We start from the raw sequence: 24,206 nt of genomic DNA on the forward strand, positions 1-24,206 counted from the left end.
TGTAAATGGGCAATATCGGTCCATGTTTTGATATAGCTGCCATATAATAATAATAAAATAATGGCAAATATCTTCTTATATTGTACTAAATGTAGAATATGTGTGAAAAGGATTATTACTCAAAACTTAGAAGTTAATCGCACGTCACGACAAATGCATGTAAAATAAAAATAAATTTCCGCCCTGCCGCAGGACTCCACCTCTTTGAAGAGTTATTACATGGTTTTAAGCCAACGAATGTCGCCAGCTTTATGAGGACATAACCATCTCTAAAAAGTTTTTCTGATGTTCTCACCGGTATTCGGAACCTGGCCTTCAGCGTCATTGGCGAAAATGGTGATGATGCGCCACATCGGCCTTCCGTGAACAGAATACCACTTGGAAAAATTAAGTCAAATTCGATAGGTATATTGTAGTTTATAGCTCATAACATAAAATCAAATGTAAAGATCGTTACATAGAAATTATAAATAAACATAGAATTTATTTATTTATTCTGCTTGTTTTAGCTAAGATAATTTGTATACCCTCCACCCGGATGGGGGTATATTAATTTCGTCATTCTGTTTGTAGCTCCTCGAATTATTCTTCTAAGACCCTATAACCATCATGACATTTTAAGTCGATCTAGCCATGTCCGTCCGTCCGTCTGTCGAAAGCATGCTAACTTTCCAAGGAATAAAGCTAGCCGCTTGAAATTTTTGCACAAGTACTTCTTATTAGTGTAGGCCGGTTGGGATTGTAAATGGGCTATATCGGTCCATGTTTTGATATAGCTGCCATATAAGCAGATCTTGGATCTTGACTTCGTGAGCCACTAGAGGGAACAATGCTTATCCGATTTGGCTGAAATTTGCATGGGGTGTTTTGTTATGACATCCAATAACTGTGCAGAGTATGGTTTAAATGAGTCCATAACCTGATATAGCTGTCATATAAACCGATCTTGAATCTTGACTTCTTGAGCCACTAGAGGGCGCAATTCTTATTCGATTTAGCTGAAATTTTGCATGACGTGTTTTGTTATGACTTTAAATAACTGTGCTAAAAATGGTTCAAATCGATCCATAACCTGATACAGGTGCCATATAAACCGATCTGGGATCTTGACTTCTTGAGCCTCCAGAGGGCGTAATTATTATCCGATTTGGCTGAAATTTTAAACAACGGCTTCTCTCATGACCTTCAACACACGTGTCAAATAAGATCCGATGAGATCGGTCTATAGCCTGATACAGCTTCCATATAAACCGATCTCTCTATTTTACTTCTTAAGCCCCTAAAGAGCGCAATTCTTACTCGAATTGTCTGAAATGTTACACAATGACTTCTACTATGGTCTCCAACATTCAATTCGATTATGGTCCGAACCGGATCATAACTTGCTATAGCTCCGATATTATAGCAACTCTTTTCTTTTATCCTTTGTTTGTCTAAAAAGAGATATTGGGAAAAGAACTCGACAAATGCGATCTATGGTGGAGGGTACATAAGATTCGGCCCGGCTGAACTTAGCACGCTTTTACTTGTTTTTTATAATTTTTTGTTTATTTCTCTTTCGAGACGTACTCCATACAAGCAGGTGTGGAGTATAAGATCTTCCGTAGCTTAGAGCCTTCAACGGAGCTGCAAAATTCTAAACTCAACCTTTTAGATGTCCCAGTCTCGTTCTTGCGTCTTTTGCAAACCTTCCTTCGGCCACCCAATTCTGTCGAACACCATGGCAGCCGTTTTTTGCTCCTTGGTTTGGTTTTGGGGCATGCATAGAGATGGGCGATGGGTAAATATCCAAAAGGTGTTTACCCGGTAATTTGGGTAAATACCCGGATTTTTAACCATATATACCCAAAAGCTGGGTATTTCTAATTTTGCGGATATATTGAGTATAAAAACATTTTCCAAACAATTTTTGATGATTTATATATATACCTGACCTTCTGATCTCAAAGTGTTGAGGCCATTAATTCCTCATTTTTCATCCGATTTCAGTAAAATTTGGCACAGTGTGTTCTGGACGACCCCTAACCATTCTTGTGAAATGAAAGGTATTTGCGAGTAGAATACGAATCTGATATCCAAATGTGGGACCAAGTGTTTGGGGGGGGGGCTGCCTCTCACCAAAAACATCCCCCAAAGGGGCCAAATTTACGACCATAGCAAATGGGGCTCAAATGAAAGGTCGTTGGGAGTAAAGCACGAATTTGATATCAATATTCGGGAAAAGTGTCTATGGGGCCACGCCACCCCACAACACCACCCAAATAGTAAGTATTTCCTGACTATTGCAATATGAGGCTCAAATAAGAGGGTTTTTAAAGTGGAACACGAATCCGATATATATTTTCAAGGCCAATTCACTGAGTGGCCGCCCAGCCCCCTAAACACCCCCCAAGCCGGTCATGTTTGCCGACTATGGGAATACAGGGCTCAAATTAAAGGTATGTGGGAGTAGACCACGTATCTGATATCAACATTAGGGGCCAACTGTCTAGCTGACGTCCCACCACCATAACAACCCCAAATAGGATGTATTTGCTCACCAAGACAATTTGGGTCTTAAATAGAATGGAACTAAATATTTAAAGTTTTTGGGGACAATACTCCAAACCGGACATATTTGCTGACTTTTGCAATAAGAAGTTTAAATGAGATTAGAAAACGAAATTGATATCCAATTTTGAGGCCAATGGCAATATGGGGTTCAAATAAATTATATATAGATATATGAGTATAGAGCACGTTGCTGATATATTTTTCGGGCTAAGGGTTTGGGGGACCACCCCAAGGTATTGGGGGATAGAGCAAGAATTGATACCCACTTTCGGGACCAATTTTCTGGGGGTCTACCACTTTCCCAAAATACCCCACGAACAGCAATTTTTTACTGCCCATCGCAATATGGGGCTCAAATAAAGGCATTTGGGAGTAGAATACGAATTTGATATCCAAATTTAGGACAATGTATTTAGGGCATCATCCCTTTCCCAAAACACCCCCAAAGGGAAAAAATTTTTCGACCATGCCAATATGTGGCTCAAATGAAAGGTATTTGAGATTAGAAAACGAATTCGAAACCTATTTTGGGGCCACGTGTTTGGGAGATGCCTCATCCTGTAAACTCCTCTTAAGCCAATGGCAATATGGGGTTTAAATAAATGGCATTTGAGAGAAGAGCACGATGCTGATATTTTTCAGAGCCAAGTATCTGGGGGAACACCTCTCCCCCGAAAACACCACTTAATCAGACATCATGAGAATATCGGGCTGAAATGAAGTATTTTAAGAATGGAGTACACCTTACATCCAAACTTAAATTCGTAGACCAATAAAGATCATATGGGATTCAGATGAAGGCACTTATATTGATAAACTGTAAGTCAAGTTAGCATGGTATTTCACTAAAATATCTTTAATTGTCGAAAATAAATATTCCAAGGAAACTTTTGTTCCATATAAAGTAAAAGAAGGCGCAGCGGAGCGGGCCCGGGTCAGCTAGTAGTTTATAAAAATTCCTTATCTTTGATCGATCACCTGGATTTGTTTTTAGTTCAGTCAGTAAAAAACACTTTTTCATTAACATTTACTTTTTTATTTTAAGAGCATCTTGAATGAAAATTTTACAATTAATAATTAAATTTAATTGATTTCTTACTATTCTTTTTGTGTTTTTTTTTATTTTCTTTGTGATTGAGTGTTGTTAGTTTTTATTTGTAGTTTTCTTTTTTGTGTAATTACTTTCTAATCAATAAACAACTACAATAATTAAATTGTAAACACTACTCCTCTCCTGCTTATACATTTTCATAATATACAATGAAAAATATGTTCCTGGGTTGAGGCAAATGAAAACCAATAGAGCGGGTTTCTATGATACCGTATAACAAAACGAAAAACTATTAAAACCGATCTTAGCTTAGCTTATCTTAAGTCTAATTACAAAATAGTTTTTATTTTGTTTTTTTTTTTTCTAAACTTTATATTCTGTTTTGTTTTCAAAAACAAATCGTTAAATGTGTAATGCCTAAAACTAGATAATTCTAAGCAAAATAAAAAGAACATTATCACTTAAATCGAGAATTAGTAGTTAAAATAAGCAAAAAGTAAAAGAAGTGCGGAAACATAATTATACTATGGTAATGGATTAAGTTTTTCTTTTGTTTATTTTCTGTACAGCTTTATCCCAAATTATTAAACATAATAAAACAAAAATAATTAGGTAAGACAAAGAAAGATTTTTTTTGTAAGTTGTAACAAAGTAGCTTAGTATAATGGGGTAAGAATCAGATAATATCTGAAATACATCTCTTGTTTTTCTTTTATAAGTATTATAACAAATATTTATATAAACAATTTACAAAGGCGGCGAGCATTGCGCCATTTCATATCATATCATATGATTTTTTTTATTATTATTGGATAGACTATGTCAGAGAAAAAAAAATATTATTTGCGCCAAAATTTAAAGAATTTCAACTTATCAAAAACATCTAAAAGGCTGAAAAAGAAAATAATTTGCAATAAATTTTATATTCAGTTATAAGAAGGGCTCTATGTTGTAAAATTCTAAATTGAATTTGAAAATTCGGAGTGAAACACTTTCGAGTACTTTAAGTACACTCAGCGTTACTACAAGACGACAGACAGTTCGACATCTTCAAGGGTATTTGGTTTTAGAGTAATGCTAGAAATAAACACTAATGCAGGGCATATACAGGGGGAAAGGTAGAAAACTCTTCCATTTTAGTTGTTGTTTTCATTAATTAATTAACAATCGGAAAATAACAATTGGACACCTCGAATGCATTCTTTTTTACAAAAAATTAAAAATTTTCTTTGATTATAAACTCACAAAGTAGTCATGCAAATCGGCCAAAACAATTATAAAAAAGAAAGAAAAAAATTTAAGATGCTTTCTAAAATCAAAAAATGCAAATTTGTCCATGTATATTCCATTAAGGAACAGGGGCAAACTTCTCGCATTTCAAATATCAAAATAATTTACTCCAAAAAAAATATGTAATACACATAAATCAAAAAATTCAACAATACTTAAAAAATCCAAGTAGTTTATTACTAGACTCAAATTGGGAACAAAGTTACTTGGCTATTAAGCCTCTGCAGAAGAATATATTTACTTTAGAGTCAACGCAAATTGTTCTCAAATATATATATAAGAATTACAAGAATTCCATTTTAACCCCTAAATGGATACAAAGACAAAATCACACTAAGGGACCCCAGGGTCTAGTCAGACCCCAAGTACTTCATACGAATTTTTTCTATTATTTAGATAAATGATTGAAAATCAACAAGTGTAAACACTGTGGTTACCCACAATCACGGATATACAGTGGCACAGATATGTCTACATACCTTTTCATAAATAGCAGTTACGTAAACTGACAGTAACATAGTTTGGATAAGGTTTTACCCTAAAAATTTTAACTAATTATAATATTAAGAGCCATGGTAAACAATTTTAGCAACAATAGGCGGAAAAATTTTTTACACTCTGGAAATTTCGTTTTGTAAAAAGTGTTTTTGGAGTGGGGTATGTAGACTTTTCTGTGCCACTGTATATGTATGTATGTTTAGTCGTGATACGAGGAAAAATGCGCCCTTTTTAGACCCAAGAAGTTTATTCGTGAAATCGATTTTGTCCAACAGTTGCCCGATCGAGACCACTTGGGAAAAAAATATATTTGGTTATGGGCCGAAGACCTTAAATCGTCGATTTAACTTGACACCACATAAGTACTCCCATCCATGATGAATAGGCGTTTCCCCCCGCTCTGAATTTCCATTCTTTCTGTTTCCTTTATTCATGTGAAATCTGTGGACATGGTCCAAGGTCCCACATCTTTCTCTTCTCTTTCTTTCTGGGTTATCACAATGGGCCACAAACGGGCGTCCGAGTGAATTCACCTATGGTGGACAACCCATTTGACCTAACCTAACATAATACAGCGAAATCGGGTAACAAATGTACTATTTAGTGCGCCAAAGCGCACAAAAATAGAAAGATTGATCAATATGGGAGCTAAATTCATATATAGTCCAATCCGGACCATATTCGGCAGAGATATGTAGGGCTCTAATATTACTCACTGTACCGTGTACAGCGAAATTGGATAAAAAATTTACGTTTTATGGGGTCATAACCTTAAATAGGGAAATCGGTGTTTATAGTAGCGGTACATGAATGAATCTTTAGTTCTAAAACTATTCACTTAAGAAAATGAACATCATTTATTCCCATGGTTTATTTTACTAATAATCCAAGCCAAACTTTATATATTTTTTATTGGGACCTTGATTGACTTTGGGTTTTAGTATATGAGGTAAATTTGTTTTGATTAAAAATAGAATAACATTAGCATTTCTTGATAGAAAACATTTCAAATGAGGAATTGCCGAAGCAACAATAAGTTACCATGGCAATAACCTAGCAAAATATGTGAAGGAACAGGGGCTTATTTCTCACGTATCAATGAGTGCTGCCCGTTTCAAGTTTAAGCTCAATGATAAGGGACTTTCATTTTAAAGCCGAGTCCGAACCGCGTACCGCTGTGGGGCACTTCTTTAGTGAAAAGTTTTTACATGGCTGCCATACCAAATGGTACAGTACCTCACAAATGTCATCAGCATTAGAAGGGGAAAATGATCAACGACATTTTATTGCTAATGCATGACAGTTTTTGCAGAGAAGTTTTGATTGAGGGAATAACAAATAAAATCGTATCCTTAAAGTTCAAAGAGGTATTTATATCAGCCCAACATAAGTGTCATTGTAGTGTGAGTGATAAAGCTGAATCGATTAAGAATTGTGTCATCTACTTGCTCAATCAGTCTAATCCGAAACCCAGTTTACACTGCTCATTAAACCCGGATTTAAGGCTCTCGTCAGCTGATTGTATAAAGGGAAAACACATAATCTACTGCAGCAGTGTAAACTGGGTTGACGGTAGGTTCATGTGACAGCTAGTTGCATTCAAATGTCTTCGCTGTAACCGAAAACTTCGTTTGAGGTACGCACTCAACTTTAAGCTCAGTACACACCTCTAGTGAAATTTTGGGTTACAGTCAATAAGTTTATGTCCCCACTGAATAATAGTTGTGTAGACCACAAGATGGCGACAAACATCGATTCATTATTTTGCTCGATTTTTAATTATTTCTGGTTCATGAAGTACATATATACTGCAATTAATCATTTTTACTTGCAAATAACTTTATTTCATGTTGCATGAAATGATACTTAACAGAAATATGTATATTGAGCAAATCAGCAAAATAAATCCAGAATAGCTCTATGCAACGTTACTTGTAATTTGTTTTACAGAGAGGTGATATTGCCCTATGGCAATCGCTACTAACTTAAGAGGCAAACATTTTTTGTTATTCGACCCAAGCAAACCTTGGTTACTCATCACCATGGATTCGAAAAAAAAATTTACTGGAACGGTTGTCTATACAAAATTCTATTGAAACGAAACGTCATGGTAGGTAGATTGATTAGAAAAGTAGCAAGTAAAGATTTTCGCAGATGCTGTGTGCGTTTCCAGCAACTTAAAGGCGTCTTCCTTCTTTTGCTTTCGTGATATCACCAAAGGTCTTATTTCGTGTAATCACAAACACCTAAAAGAGTTTGTTTGCATATTGTCGCACTAACCTAACCAAGTAGGCTGCACTCCCTTTTCTCATTTCTTGATCTATGGTCTAGGGTTTACACCTTTATTCCTCAATATTTTCAAGTTCGGTATAACAATGAGACAGATGGACCTGCGTGTGAAGTAATCTTATTGGCTAAAATTTAAGCCTCCCAAGATGATTAAGGATACGACTCGGCAGTTCGGTTTATGCGGCGATGTTCCTACTTATGAAACTAAAGAATAAATGTACTTGGTACAAAAAATTTCCGTTAAAATTGAACTGTCGAGGTATCAATTACATGCAGAATGGACCTCAATATAAAAGGATATGGCACACTACTAATCCCCATGACCAATGGGAATAACATGTCAAGCAAATAAAAGTTATTCGTAGCCTGGAACGACTAAGAATGTCAGGCAAGGGATAACCCCCGTGACGGAAATATTTAAAGTTTCAATATGTGTGATGTTTATCACTCAGCTGGGCGCTACCGGACATGTCCACAGACTGGTAACCGCAACAGCAGTCCCGGACAATCAGCGGTATCGAGTGGAGAGTAAATATGGACCCATGTCTAGCATAATTGTTTTCCTGTTTTGTAACGATAGTTCTGTGGAATGAAATTAATTCAAAATGATACAAAATTGTTATATATTGAAAACAAGTGAGGTTGTGCAAATGTTTTTCTCTGACATTAAGCAAAATATAATCGAGAACTCTCTTTTCATACAATAGCCAAAAGTGGGCCTCGAGTAACCCACTCAACGATTGGAACTAATCGTCATGATGAAGATTTTGTTTGTTTTTTACTATGGGTTTATATAGTCCCACCGGTTTTATTTACTAACAGAAGACCGGGGACTTTTGAAAAAAGAAAAACAACAACTAACAAATAGAATGTAAGGCTTGGGAAGAAAGAAGTATGTATGTAATTATAAAACGACATTAAAGGAGGTAATCGGAACCTGCAAGAAAACAATTCAAATATTGTTATTATCGATAATAAGATAAAGAGCACAGCGGTAAATTAGATCATCAATGAGGCAATTGTAGAATAGTTACTTCTCTTTCCTTAACTTTCACATAATCGGATCCGGCCCTTGGCCTTCCAAGTCGGATACTTGACTCTGGTAGAGCAGGGCGTCCTGGTAGGCCTTCTTGACAGCTTTTCTTTCTGTGGGCTTGCGTGATTCCACAAGCTTTTGTTGATCGAGCTCCTTGTCAATGCCCAAAATGTCTAATTTGTTAGCGGGTAGCCATTGCCAAGTGCGTTTGGCATCGAAAAACAACACTAAAAACACTTCCATGTCTTGAGGATAGTTTTTGCGCAATGCTAACACGTCCGTGGGAGGTGCTGGTAGTGGTACGCCATTGTAGACAAAGCCTTTTGGAGTTTTGGGATCAAGTATAAGCGCCGGATACCAAGGATACCCACGACATTTTGCCCAGACTAGCTGCAAGGGTTCCAGTGGGGGCTTAAGCAAATTGTCTGTATTACTGTTCGAATTGGCCATATCTAATGACGCAGAATTGATGTGATTTGATTTCGCCCTGCCGACACTGGTGCTGCTATTGTGATTTGTTGCTACAGCTGCTGCTGCAGCTGCCGCTGCTGCTGCATGTTGTGCTTTACGTGTCTTGATAGTATTTACATTATTTGGTGTCGGCGTGGCCGTGCGTGTTGTGGGTTTATTAGCGTTTGAGCGCGTAGAAGCTTTGACTGACACAACATTGCCAGCTGCCGATGGCAGTAAGGATGAAGTCGGTTGTACAGAAGGCGATAGCGCTGGTTTTTTCTTAGGTCGACCAGCATTACGCTGTCGTTTATCCAGCGGAGTTGGTGTTCTTCTCGTTATACTTCGCGTCTGCGTATCTGAATCATTGCCAGCATGTGCTGTTCTGGCTCTAGCAGTGGCCCCACCATCAGTATCACTATCAGCACTGCAGCTCATAGCTTCGCCGTTTGCATCGTCGCCCACCGTAGTGCTGTCGTTCATTTCTATGTCGGGCCTATCACGGGTAGCATTGTCATCACCAACGGCCTCAGGCTCCTCATCTTCCTCCTCATCATCTTCGTCTTCTTCATCGTCGTCGTCACTAGAATCGTAATCGGATGCGGACCCACTGGCTGTAATGCCTGAACAACTACTACATGGACTTCCCGAAATATCACTCATGTCATCGTCGTCGCTATCACTGGCATCGCGTTCGTTGTTGGTACGATAAACACGAAACGTATCGGGGATGTGCTGGTAGCTACTCAAATTTGTAGAGGGCGGTAAGGATATGGTCGGCGCTGCAGCTGCTAGTGCTGAAGCTGAAGCTGGTTGGGCGGATTGGGCTAAAGCTGTGGGTGTTGTTAGCAGACCACTCGCCATTGTTCGGTTTGGCGATTTCTTTGGCGAGACAGAACCACTATTTCGCATTTCGTTCAAACGTTTGTGTCTTGCATTACGCTTCGGAGATTTGACTGCTAAAGATGTGGACACCTGATTTAAGCTGGCGGACAGTGGCGATAGTTGGTTGAGTCCACCAGTTAGTTTATTGCTTATCGATAAGGCAGACGAAATCAGTGATGGTGCTGCAACTGTCGACGAGGATGCATTGTTAACTCCTGTGATTAGAGAACCCAGCGTAGAGACCTGGGTAGCATTGGTGATGATGTTGTGATTCTCCTCTTTAACGGGCGTCACTGCTGACGACGATGTGTCCGTGGGTCGTTTGAGAGCGGCCTGCGCTTTTCGTGTAAACAGCACCGCAGTTCTGCAATAGAACGTGCGTTTAATTTACTACAAATTTTTACAAAAAATATGCATTATAATGTCTATATAATGGCGAATGATGATGAAAGTAAAGCAGTATCGAATGCAGGTTGATTTTTTCTTAGCATTTATTAATATTACTTGAGTCCATCGCCTAGGGGCGCAGTGAATGGACAAGAATTATTTGAAAGCGTAGTCCAAATGCAAAAATTTCGTTAAGGAGTACAAAAGACATACACATTTATACGCAACAACACAACAAAATATCCGACAACACTTTATTACAAGACTTGTGCAGAATAAGCTGGCTGGCGAACTGGCTGGTGATTTCATAAATGTAAAGGTAAATGTAATATGGGAGCCTTGTACGTGCGAGACGCTGGTGCCAGTGGCACAGTTTTGGCGTGACAGAACTTCGCAATTGCTATCTGGCGATTAATGCTACACAGGTGGAGTAAAATCAAGAGGGGAAAAAAGTCTAACCCTAACACTGAGGATCGGTGTACCGGGTATTTCTTCCGACTGTGTGACCACAACACGGTTCTGCAGGCATATGTGAACATCTTTTAGGTTGTAAGTCGCCAAGACAGTTAGGTCACAAATGGCATTGGAGTTTAAGAAGCAGATGTATGCTGGGTCAGATCGGAGTAGGGGGAATAAAGGAACAGATTAGTTAGCCAGAAGACTGCAGTCGACGAACTTGGTGAGTGTGAAGTCTTTAAGACGACGCACTCCTAGTTAATCAGCCGTTGGCGATGGCGTAGTCGACTTTCGGAAAGTGGTAGCGTGTGTAGGACATGTGAGAAAAACAACGAAACGTTGAAACATTTCCTACACCATTATCCAGCTTTCCCAAACAAATACCAACACTTAGCAGTTAAACGGTTGCCCGACTTAAAAAGGAATTAGCGGTACAGAAACAAAACGATAAGGGATTCTGCAAGTAGCAAGGAATTCCTAACAGATATTTTTTAGAGGTAACTTTTCATTTCTTACAGCGTACAACGAGCCGATTACTGACGGCGATACGTCTACCTCAACGAACTTGGCGCTTATTTCACTGCAAGAGATTTGAAGATATCTGTCAGCGGATCTTCAGCCTGAAAGTAAGGGGTCACAAATGGCATTGGATTTTAAGAAGCAGATGTATGCCGGGTCAAATCGGAGTAGGGGGAATAAAGGAACAGATTAGTTAGCCAGAAGACTGCAGTCGACGAACTTGGTGAGTGTGAAGTCTTTAAGAAGACGCACTCCTAGTTAATCACCCTCATTCTCGTTGGCGATGGCGTGTAGGACATGTGAGAAAAACGACAAAACGTTGAAACATTTCCTACGTCTACCTCAACGAACTTGGTGCTTATTTCGCTGGAAGAGTTCTGCAGCGCCAGTGTGGTCTAATCAGCTATGTGACACGCAGTGGAATAATATTCAGTTCTGTCATAATGGCGCTCTTCGAACTGCAACGAGCTGTCTCCTCAGTTCTCACGTGGACCATCTCCATAGAGAGACAAAGATCCTACCCGTACGTAAACAAAACTACATGCTTTCCAAGCAATACCTTCTGGATTTTTCTCGCAAGTACCATCCAAATCATGATCTTGTGAATAGGTATCCTCCGCCCAGAAGCCTTAAAGTTCAGTGCTACAAGAGAGAACCTTCAGATCACCGCCTCCCATTACACATGAAGGAGTTAACGTCTCCCGAAAAATCAAAGTAGTTCTGGCTGAATGAAGATTCGGCAGATGCACCCGGCTCAACACCTACAGAGCAAGAATTGGTGCCAACATGCAGGATGTGTATACAGATTATGAACTGGGACCACATGACACAGGCCTATTACTCGCCCAGCCAGACCCACTCAACTCAGTCCCAGATAACTCTTGATCTGATATTCCACACAACCAAGCGTACGAAAGATAGAACACAACACACTGCTACAAAAACAACAACAATACCAGTGCTGACTATGCCCATAGTGGGAGGTAGCAGATTAGAACGCCCTTTTGTTAACCTAAACTTACCCATCCTCAAAAAAGGAAAGCCCAGTGGCTCATGAGGTTTTCCTATTTTTAAAAAAATTTAGAGGCTAATAATCAATACACTTCTCATGATCAATCGATTTCGATTTTCCTCACATTTTTGAATACAGTTTTGAAGTCGATAGACTCCTATCTGAGAAATAGAGCTCGCAAATTAGATGTAAATAAGTAAAAAGTACACTTCCTAAGCAGTTATTGAAAAAGTTCACAATACGTTGAACTAATAGCAATACAAAGTGGATCCATTGAGATGGTAAAGAAACCTTGAACTCCAAATTAATATAGTGTTTAGCGTCTGCTTTCAATAATAATGACATTGGCGTCCACCCTGTCATTACACAACGAATTTCAAAAATACACCACAAATTCTTTTTCAAGCCGCCCTGGCGGATAGTAAATAGCATTGCCATTTCAATAACATTTTTACAACAACCTAATCTTTGAGTTCCATTGGTACATATCCCAAGTCACCTAACAAGGGTATTAGAAAAAATTGCATGCAAAAATAGCTCGCGTGAAAAAAAGAATACAAATTGAGATCGACTATATTTAAAAGTATCTAGGGCATTCAAAATATTAACTACTTGGAGTACTAGTACAAATGAAGGTCGTAAAAGAGATTAATTACATTTCTCAACCTCTCTTTATTGCTACATATGAACAGACTCATGAGGTGATGAGATATTTGTAAAACAAATGGGACTTTTATGAAGTATAGGAATCATGCAAACATTTTCTTCTAAATAAAAGTGAACTTACCTTCGATTGACGCCAACAGGCGAAGCGCTGCTATTGAGACTTTTTACCGGACTACAAGGTGGCGTGTGCTGTGTTGTATTGTTACTAGTACCTTTGGATTCATCACCCATGGTTTCGTCCTCGTCTTCGCTGGGATTGTGCTCTTGATCCTCATCTTCGTCACTGAGATTATGCCGCCGTTGGTGGTGATGATTTTGTCTTGATGTCTGCATAGATCTAGCAGATGGTTTACGTACTCTCTTGGGTGTTTGGTCCTCTTTGACCTTTAGCGAATGGTGTTGTGGGGGATGATGTTGCGGAGCCTGGGGCTTTATAGGTGGCGGCGTATCGACATCCATATCTTCAACATTGTGATTTTCCTCCATTTCATCGTCGTCTTCGGTCTGGGAATTTATAGAGGCATTATGGCGCTAAATTAAAAAGAAAACGTAAAACATTAAACAAATCGATTGTTTAGAATTAAGTATGTTTTATTTTATACTTACCGCAGCTATTCTTGCCTTCTGTATTCCTTTACGCATGCGTGATATCTCCAAACGTATTTGCTTGATTTTCTTTGTGCGGTAAGTGGGATTTTTCAAAACCTGAGATTTATCGGCCAAAATTAATAGTTTCTGCACTATAGCTTCGCAAGGTGTGCATGATAAAAGATGGCGCAGTTCCACCTCCACTTCCTGTTCAACGTGATCTGTGGAGTCGACCTGACTGGTGTCTAACAGGCCCTCGCGTGCCAACACATCTCGAACTTCTTGGAATAGAGGTGCTGCTTGGTCGCGCATTCGTATGCCGGCTCGATAAAAAACTGTATCCTTATTATTGTAGGCCAAACAATTTTGGATCATTAAATCAAAGTCACTTTGCAGTTGATCCAAACTCGTGTACTGTCGATTGTCAAGCTTGGATCTCATGGTGCCTAAGTCCATTGGTTGGTTTACAATGTCCAAATAGTCCGGAACTTCAGTCGTATCCACAGGTTCACGAAATATTTCCGAAGTGTCACGAGCTTCCAAGGCATCCAATAGTTTCCTTAACACCGTTTCCAATGGATCCAATTGCATAGAAATAACTTGCTCGCATATTTTCACATAAGCCGCCTTGAGCTTTTCCCGTTTGCGAACTAATTCGCAAAGTAGACGGGCTCGTTCCAAATCTTGTCTTAGACACTGCCAATATTTAAGTTGACGATACAATTCGGATGTATCCGGAGAACCTTCAATGCCATTGCGCTGTATAACGCCATGATGATTACCTTGCGACTGCAGCCTTCTCAACAGCGGTACGCCATTTCGATACTTTCGCTTCATTGTCCAATAGGCCACTAGACGATCAAGAAACTCTTTCTTCTTCTGCATGTGAACCATACTAGCAATTTCCTGTATGCGGTCTGGTGGTATTGTGGGTATCAACACAACAGGCGCAGAAGAACGTTTTTTGGCCAAAGCTTTGCGAGCTTCTTTCATTTTATGACGTGCATCCTCAAAATCTTTAAGATTCAGTTTGGCTTTCGCATTGTCAGGCGTGTGCAAATGACAGAAAGCAAACTTCTGCACATGTGCCGAAGAATCATTATGTCCTGCGCTTTCGTTAACATCCATGGTCATGTAGAGACCGGCTTGTTGGGCGCAAGTGACATGAAATGCAGCATAACAACTATTCCGGTGGCATTGTATACAAGCACCCAATCCTTTCTCTTTGCAAACATAACAAGTAAGGCGCCAGCGTGCAGCAGGAATCGTTTCAATCGAATCTACATCAAATAGGGAACAATGGATATGGTAAGAGATTAATAAGTTTGTATATTCTAAAGGTTTTCGGACAGAATAGGGCAGTTTGATTTATAAATCAAACAATTTGAAATTTTGCTTCTGTTTCACTCAAAATTTGGTAAGTGGTCACCTATTGGTAAGTGGTCACGGTGACGCAAAGGTTAGCATGTCCGCCTATAACGCCGTACACCTCCTAATGCTGGCGTCTTTTGTGAGATACTGCACCATTTGATGGTATGGCAAGCACTAAAAAAATACTCCCCAAAGGTGTCGCGCTCTGTCACACCGTTCTGACTTGCCTAAAACTTGAATCAGAAGTCTGCCCCTGTTCCCTAATGAAATGTTTGTGGACAAATTTGCATTGAACCTACTGGCAGGTTAAATATAAAAAAAAAAATAAATATTTTTTTTTAATCTAGCACTATTGTTTGTGCAATGTGACATCCCAAGAGCACGGCTGAAGGAATAACAATGAACAATTCCGTGGCAGCCGGTTGTACGTACCGGATTGACCCGATGAAATCCTTCATCGGCAAGTGCTGCCGCCTCAGTGTACAACACAATGCTACAACAATAACAATGAAAACTACAGAATTTTTGGTAAAAAATGGTGCATATTCCATTTATAATACCTGAAAAAAGGGTAGATACTTCAGTAAAACCCATTGAAAAAAAAACGCTTTGAAAATTGTTAAGGATATTGTAATTGAAAACACATCGGAGCTTGCGTTTTTTCATTAAAAATTTATCTAATTTTGATTGCCCATTTGGAATCATCCATTAACCAGTTTTGAATGAAAAATTACTCAATGATGTTTGAACTGCACGACATTCTCTAATATACAAATCGGTATCGGCCTTACCAGATTTGACATTTCTACCACGTGACATATCATTCGTTCTTAAAACGAGTAAGCAGTTTAAAAAGTTCCAAGAAGTTTGAGGGACTACTCCTCGCGAACTACCTTGGAGAATTTCCTTTCGCTGAGCATCAGCATGGATTTCGAACACTACATAGCACAATAACTGCTTTTCAAACAACCCAGGCCACAGGTCAAAGGACCGTCCGCGTGGCACTGGGCCTCTCGAAAGCTTTTGACACAGCCATGTCAAACTATTTGAGGATATCGCCGACACGTCCCTCCAGCCTGGACTGAAACGCTAGTTCTCGAATTATCTGTGTTGTCGCCAATCGTTTGTAGAACTAAGAGATAAGAAGTAGAATCACCGTAGAGTGAAACTGGGAGATCCCCAAGGTGAGGTGTTATCTCCTCCGGCACTGTTCAATCCCTTCCTATAACCCATCCTCATTTGGGGCACAGGGATTTTGATGGGGAATAAAGTAAAAATTGTGCATTTTCTGAGGGCACTGAGGCACTTGCCTTGCAAGCCAACATATAAGCACTTTAAAATTAATTTTGAGTATACGAATTTTCCTTCCCTTGGATTAGGTGTGATTTAACAGAGAGCTGATTCATATTCATTGAAGTTTACTGCAGAAATTCTCCTCTGAGGTGAGGAATTGTACATGAATATGATAGACATAGGCTTTAGTCCATCAGAAGGCATAGGTTTAACTCCTACTAAATCCAAAATACTGAGATAACTCTTTTTAAACTCACCACCATAGGATGGAGGGTGTACTAATCTAGTCATTTCATTTGTGACACCACGAAATATTGTTCTGTGAACCCACAAAGTACGTACATATATTCGTGATTGTGTTGACATTATAAGTCGATTTAACCTCTCCTTCCGTCTGTCGAAATCACGATAAGAGTCAAACGAAATGTGTATCTCCTTGAAATTTTGAACCGTTTAAAAATAACCATATCGGTCATCGGTTTGGCTTTAACTTCCATATAAAACAGTATTTCAACTTGACTTCTGAACTCCTAGAAGATGCAAATTTTGCCCAGTGTTTTTCCCCATAGTGTTTTTATGACTTCCAACACATGTGCCAAATATGGTCCAAATCGGTCAGGCACGGGATAGCTGTGAGCACCACACAGTCTGGAATATTGAGGTCCGATCTGTGTGGTGTTCATTGCTGTCACGAGAAGTTTGCGGATAGTGGATAGCTGCAACAGTAATTGCGGATAATCAGCGGGTACGAGCGGAGAGTCTCAGTGAGACGACGAGGCGGGTTATTGGCGCTTTAAATAACCAATGGTCACCATGTTCCCGCGGTGATCGGTCCTTTGGACAGGAACGAACTTGATCACCTACAGGAGCTTGACGAGGATCGCCACCTCCACATGGAAATGTGGGATACGACAACAGCATGGTCCAAATCGGTAGTTCCAATATAAACCCATCTCCCGATTTGACATTTTGAAAGCGGCAATTGATACCGGATTTGGCTGAAATTTTGCACGTATTGTTTTTTACAACGACAACAACAAAACGCACATATCCTTTGAAAACCCACTTTAATCGGGGATTTTTGGGGAAATTTTATTGGAATTTTGAGGATCTCTATCAAAAAAATCTGACAACCGCGCTGACAAAGAAACATTGTTGACCACGTACAAAGCAATTGTCGATGTCACATGCAGTGGAAAAACATTCAGATCTGTCAGAATGCCGCTTTTCTCCGACTGACTGTCTCCTCAGTTCTCACATGGACAACTTCCATCGGGAGACAAAGATCCTACCCGTGCGAAGACATAACTACAAGCCGTTTAAGTAATGCCCTCTGTGCTGTTATCTCAGGGAGCATCAAATTCATAATCTCAATCCCGCGGCAGCCGGTTATACGTACCGAATTGCCTCGATTGCCTCGGAGTTCCTCAACGGCAAGCGCTGCCGCATCAGTGTATAACACACTGCTATCAAAACAATAACATCATCTTGTGGATAGGTATCCTCCGCCTTGAAGCCTTAATGTAGATCTTTATGATCTAGAGCGAGAGGTATAGCGCTAGATGAGAGAACCTCTAGATCAAGCGGCATATCAAACGGGTCTGAACAACATTCATGCAGACACTGTAGCAGATGTGGTAAAATAAAATTTCATGGCAATCCGTTGTACGTACCAGATTGACCCGAAAGAGTCGTTTATCGGCAAGAGCTAATGCCTCAGTATACAATACACTACTACAACAACATAGCTACCGCGTGAATTTGATCCTTGGGGAACGACCGCCGCCCATTGCATCTGAATAATTTGACTTGAACCGGCACATTAGAATAGTTCTGGCTCACTTACGGTCCGGCAGATGCAGTCGCCTCAACTCCCACATAGTAATGATTGATGGGACTGGATGACTATGAGCACCACACGGGTTGAAACATTAAGCTCCGATTTGTTTCATCGTCATCGCGAGAAGCTCTGCTAAGAGCTACCGGACGCATCCACTGGTTGCGGATAGTTGAATGCTCCGTATACGTAGTAACTGCAATTTCAGTAGTGGACAATCAGTAATATCGAGTGGAGAGCCTCAGTGTGAGACCGGGTGGACCGGCTCTTACCTTAATACTGAGTGCCTGTGATACTCAATATGGCAAGGCAAGTATGGCGCCTTTAAATAATCAATAGCCACAACGTTCTTTTTCACCTGTGAAGCCTAATGAACCTCACCTGTGAAGCCTGACGAGGATTCACCACATACCAATGTGGCTACAACAAGGATTGATGCTATCGTGCAGGGTATGTGTCCCGATTGCGAACTAAAACCACACGACACAGAATACCTTTTTAACGGCCCGATCAGATCCACTCGACTCAGACCCAGATTCCTCTGTACGCATTTCATCGTAGTCGCAGAGTTCCTGGACCAGGATATTCTACACAACCAAGCAGACGAAAAATAGAGAACAACACGCTGCTACAAAAAAACCATGTTGTGAGTAACGGACACAAGTGTGTTGGGCGCGCGGTCGATCTGAGGTGCTATTTAGGTTTGGATTATAATCTTATGACAGCAAATACTTACACCCCTACACCTTTAATCGACAGAGGGCAACCCACATTATAAGACGGAGTAACGTTTAGACACAAAGAAAAAAATAAATACAGACTTGAGTGATAGTAAATGGATGCGAAAGAAATAGAAATGAATCCCTTAAATATTAACAAAAAGTGAAAATTAGACTGATGGATTGGGTACTGGTACGATCTCTCACATCGCAGTCTTTGTAGCCGATTGTAATAGTAGCCGGAGAAATATTCCGAAACCAGTCCTGCCGCCGGTATAGAATGGGCCCGCTATGCACTATGGAAGAATGTAACTTGAGCCAGATGCAAATGGATATGTTTTCACGTATTGCACACACATTTTTATAGCAGTTCGACGGTAGTGAATAAGAAAGTTTAGTCACTTTTCGAAAAGTTTACCAATGGCTGCTTAATTATTTCAAATGATCAGTTGATCAGACAGTTCCATTTTTTAATCTTCCCAACATAATTTTGTTGCAAATACACCATTTTAATGCATTAGACGACAAGCATTAAATCATTTTATACCAAAATCAATAAAATTTAAATTCAGTTTCTCAATGTAATCACTCTCACTGTTCATTTTCCACCCTCATACTCACCAATAGGCTCCAAGAAAACGGTATTTGCAAACCGAACTTCAGGTATCCACAGTGCACACACAACATGTGCCCATTGGCCACGATCGGTTTGTTTAAAAGCCCCACCCGTGTTGGGACACAACACACAGTTAACTGGTGTACTAGGTGATTGTAAACAACGCCGACATAGCCACTGACCCTCAGGTATATACGGTACACCGTAACAATCTTGATGTACAGCCAAATTACACATATCGCAGAAAAGAATCACATTTGTATTCTGGCATTCGCCGTCCATGCATATGCAGCAGACAGCATCGTCGTCTACTTCATTGCCAGTGGCTGTGCCGTTAGCAGCGGCCTGGAAATATGATTCCTTTTCGAGACGGTCCATTAGCAGTTCCATGGTGTCAATATTGACGGCATTGTGACCTGTCTTTTCGCGTTCCTCATTCATCCACTCCAACCAGGCCGAATCTTCCTCGTCCACATCGTATTCTATTTCGCCGTCTAACTCTTCCACTGACTTTTCTATGAAGCGATAATACGCCAAAGGCCTGGGAGGAGCATCGGGAACATTATAGTTGTCAATTTCTTGAAATCGTGCTTCGGGCACCTTCACCTTAGCCCAAGAAGCATTCTGTTCCAGTGGCGGTGCGTCAGCATTCACAATGCACCCCCGTTCCACAAGTTCCATGTACTCATCCTCTTCGATGAAGGGTAGTGCATCATTCGTTCCCAAACGTACACTCTTACCCTCCACATTGAAAGTCACTCTCTGCTCCTCGTCATTATATGACACTAAGGATTCAGGGTTTATAGAATGTGTTGGACCGGCTTTGCCACCATTCTGTTCATCGTCTGCTCCCACAGTGCCTGTTGCACCCGCCGCACCACCCTTTGGTGTCGAGTGTGATACACCACGCGAACGCGCTTTCTTACGGTTTGGCGTCATCACCGGTGTCATTGGTTGTGGATTGTCATGATCGTAGTTCACCAAATGGTATTGTAGACCAATTACGGTCTTATAGACGCGATCACATTTTGGAACAGGACATGCGAATGGTGGCTGTGACTGCTTTAACTTCACACTTTTGATATATTCCAGCGCATCGAAGTCAAGTCCCATTGCGTGGTAATGTGTGTTTGTAGTTTGCTGCTGCTGCTACCACTTTTGTTGCACTTTTCTTGTTGACGAAATTGTTGTGTATCCACGTAAAGTTGATCGTTTAATGCTGCAAATGCTGCTATCTTCCTCGATTACGTTAGAAAAGCATTTTATAGCTTTCAATGGTAATTTTCAATAGAAAAATTACAAGTTTTGTATAGAATTTTTATTAATTCACTTAATTTACGTTTTTCTTCTCGTTTCTTTCTTTCCACGCAAATTCGCTGTCATATTAATGGCGCTAAATTAATGGTTAATGAATGGCGCCGTTCATCATAAGTAACCGTTATTCGTTGGCAACCTCATTTTTTGCCAGCTGTTTATATAGCAGCTGTTAGCAAATCAGAGTTGCTTTCCCTTCCAATAACCCGTATATTTAAAATTCAAAAACACGTTGATATCTAATGGTGATTTCGATTCTGAAAAAAAATGTTACACTAATGTTGCACTTATACGGGACAACATTTTGGGAATGCTGCCTTATCCCTCTCATAGTTTTACACTTTTTACATTTTCAATCGAACATGTTAATATGCCCGTATATTGTAATTTCAACCAAATAATGCTGTAAAATGTAGCAATGCATCTAATATGTCGTTAGCTAAATAAAACGTGATTACTTTTTCCTTTTTTTATGTATTTCTTTTTAATATTTTGCCAAACATTCTACAAATTGTTTTCTTCTTCTTCTTTCCAACCAAAATTTGCTTGAACGGTGGCATGCACATGAGATGATAGCAGCTGATTTAAAGTGCGGCATTCTCCATCCTAGCCTAGCGACGGTGTAGAAAATGCAGCATTTTTTCACTTTCAGTGGGCAACACCATTACAAACGAACATTTACCCGGTGGTGGGGTTAAACTTTTTTGGAGAATCGAACACAAAATTTCGATCTCAGTGCAACATGTCGAAAAAATGCTGCACTTTTTTTCACAATCGAAATCACCATAAATAGATGGGGTCAAAAACATACGTCATGAAAAAGTTTCATTTCCATACTTTGATAGAATTACCCCATTGAAGTTATCTTTTCATAAAGAAAATCAAAATCATACAAATGTTGTCATATATAAAAAACTATCATAAATCTTATTTCCAAATTAATAAAATTTATTGTAATGTAAGCATGTTTTATTTACCAAATAAGCGAAATTTCTCGCTTTGTGACTAGTAAATCCAAAAATGCAAATTTTGCCCATGAACATTCCGCTAAGAAACAGGGGCAAACTTCTCACATATCAAGTGCAGTCCGATTCAAGTTTAAGATCGATGATAAGGGGCCTCCTTTTTATAGCCGAGTCCGAACGGCGTACCGCAGTGCGACACCTCTTTGAAGAGAAGTTTCACATGGCACAGCACCTCACAAATGTTGCCAGGATTAGGAGGGGAAAGCCACCGCTGAAAAATTTTTCTGATGGTCTCGCCAGGATTCGAACCCAGGCGTTCAGCGTAATATGCGGACATGCTAACCTCTGCGCTACGGTGGCCTAGTACTATGTTCGCGGTGTGGCTGGTACTATGTTCGTTTTTCACCGTTGAAAACCTATGTTTTTCGCGAATACTTTTTTGAATATAGTGCAAACAACAATGATTAGTTAAAAATTTTTATTAAAATTTTACCATAAGTAATGCGGGAAGGCCCTACTGAATAAAATCAGGAAGTTTGTTTTGGCTTTAAAATCTATGATTTAAAAAAGTAATCTGCGAAAAATGTCGCGAAAAACTAATATAGTACCGGCCTTAAAGCTGAGTATACACATGTAGCGACATTTTCGGTTACAGTCAAGACATTAATGTCGTCACTGAAAAATAGCTGTGTAAATATTTATTTTATGACGGCAAACCTCGATTTACTATTTTGGCTGAATTTTAATCATTTTTAGCTAATGGCTGGTACTATGTTCGTTTTCGCGATATTTTTTCGTGATTACTTTTTGTAGATAATAGAATTTGAAGAAAAAAACATGCCGATTTCATTCAGTAGGACATTCTCTCATTTCTTATGATCTTCATAAAAGTATTATGTTTTCATTGAGATTTTTGTAGTGTTTCAAGCCCTTAAGGGCTTGAAAAACGAACATAGTAGCAGCCAAGACAAATTTACCCAAGAAGTGTACATTTAACAGCTGAGTACAATTTTCTCTCGCGGAGTACACTATCTGTCAACGAGATTTTATAACCTTTCGCTTGTGTGTGTGCTTTATAGTTAGAAACCAGAGCACACACAAGCAAAGAAAAATGGCAGTTGCCCAACAACAAAATATTGGGTGCACTATCTGCCAAACCACTGATTAGTGTAACTCTGATTTTGAGTATGATACTAGTTCGCGCCATTTTTCGTTGTTTGTGTTTGTATTGGTTCTTAACAACAATACACACACACAACCAAAACTCGTTGACAGATAGTGCACTTCGCGAGAAAAAATTATACTCAGCTGTTTACGGTACACTACCTGGTAATTATGTCATGGGCATACCGCTCTGCTGTCGTTTGGTAGAGCAGACGTCTCGGTCATTGTGTCCGTCATGACAGGTCTCTGTCTGATCAAAAAACAAGCTGACCGACTGAAGGTTGCAAAAAATGGTTTTTGCAAAAGTTGTCAGGACTTCGAGGAAGAAGAGACTGATGAACATCTGCTGTGTATGTGTCCCGCACCAGTAGTCAGAAGAAGTTCCACTTTTCCCATTTCTTTGCGAGCTTGTTTGAATTAGCAAATGTGAACAGTCGCAAGTTTTTGGGCTTTTTAAAGCGATCTGGATGGTTTAACGGTAGGAACTAGAAGGCATCTTCCTTCTGCTGTTCCTGTGGTATCACAACGGACGAAGGCGTCTAAGCGTATCTGACTGCCACTTAAACCTAGCCTAACCTTACCTCAAGATGCACTTTTAAGGTCAAGTCATGCGAACAGCTGCATACAACTCTTTTATTTTTGTTTTAATTTTGCAGTAAATCGAAATGTCAAAGGCTTGATATCACAGCTGTAATATCTTTCTAAAATTTTAAAAAGATGTTATAGTTGATCCGATCTTCCACACATTAGCAACAAAACAGTGTAATAATGACGAAAATACAAATATAAAACACTTTTGTAGAAGATAAGTTGTTAAACAAAGTTTATTTCTAAATCCACTTTGACATTTCAATTTACGGCATTTGTCACTCAAGGCTGTTTCGTGGAGGGTAGTTTTTTGTTGTTGTGCTAATGACCCTACCTCTTAATTGTATCATGACCTAACCTATCAACGATTGTGAAAGATAGTGTTGTGCTTTTGGGTTTGCAATCACAACAACACTATTTTGAAACAAATGGAAAATGCTGGCAAAGACTTTTGGAAACTTGTGCTTATTTAACTTATACCAATGAAAATACTGCAAAATTTAATTATAATTATAAGCGGTTGCGTGTGTGTATATGTGTGCGTACATGAGCAGAGAATATGCGAGAAAGAAGATGAAAACAAAGAGAATGCAAAAAAATCTGACATATCAAACCTGACAAATCTTAATACCATCAAACCTGGCTGGCTGTTAACAGCT

At 39.5% G+C, this 24,206-nt stretch overlaps 2 protein-coding genes across 3 annotated transcripts in view; one reads left to right on the plus strand and one right to left on the minus strand.

The window, feature by feature from the left end:
* The window catches only part of LOC106085234 (inner centromere protein A), a 111,265-nt gene that overhangs the window by 78,145 nt on the left and 8,914 nt on the right, over nucleotides 1–24,206 (plus strand). The window lies entirely within an intron of this gene.
* Nucleotides 3,606–20,860, minus strand: LOC106085233 (bromodomain-containing protein homolog). Of its 2 annotated transcripts, XM_013249363.2 has the most exons (5): nucleotides 19,522–20,860; nucleotides 13,699–14,960; nucleotides 13,214–13,623; nucleotides 8,716–10,416; nucleotides 3,606–8,618 (listed from the first exon to the last, which is right to left on the minus strand). In XM_013249363.2, the coding sequence occupies exons 1-4, from the start codon at nucleotides 20,627–20,629 to the stop codon at nucleotides 8,733–8,735; spliced, it is 4,464 nt and encodes a 1,487-aa protein (XP_013104817.2). In that variant the 5' UTR covers nucleotides 20,630–20,860; the 3' UTR covers nucleotides 3,606–8,618; nucleotides 8,716–8,732. The 2 variants fall into 2 exon arrangements, with proteins under 2 accessions (XP_013104817.2, XP_059226582.1); XM_059370599.1 differs by having other exon boundaries at nucleotides 3,606–10,416.

The sequence above is a fragment of the Stomoxys calcitrans genome, chromosome 5, assembly GCF_963082655.1.
Source record: "Stomoxys calcitrans chromosome 5, idStoCalc2.1, whole genome shotgun sequence".
NCBI classification, from domain to species: Eukaryota; Metazoa; Arthropoda; class Insecta; order Diptera; family Muscidae; genus Stomoxys; species Stomoxys calcitrans.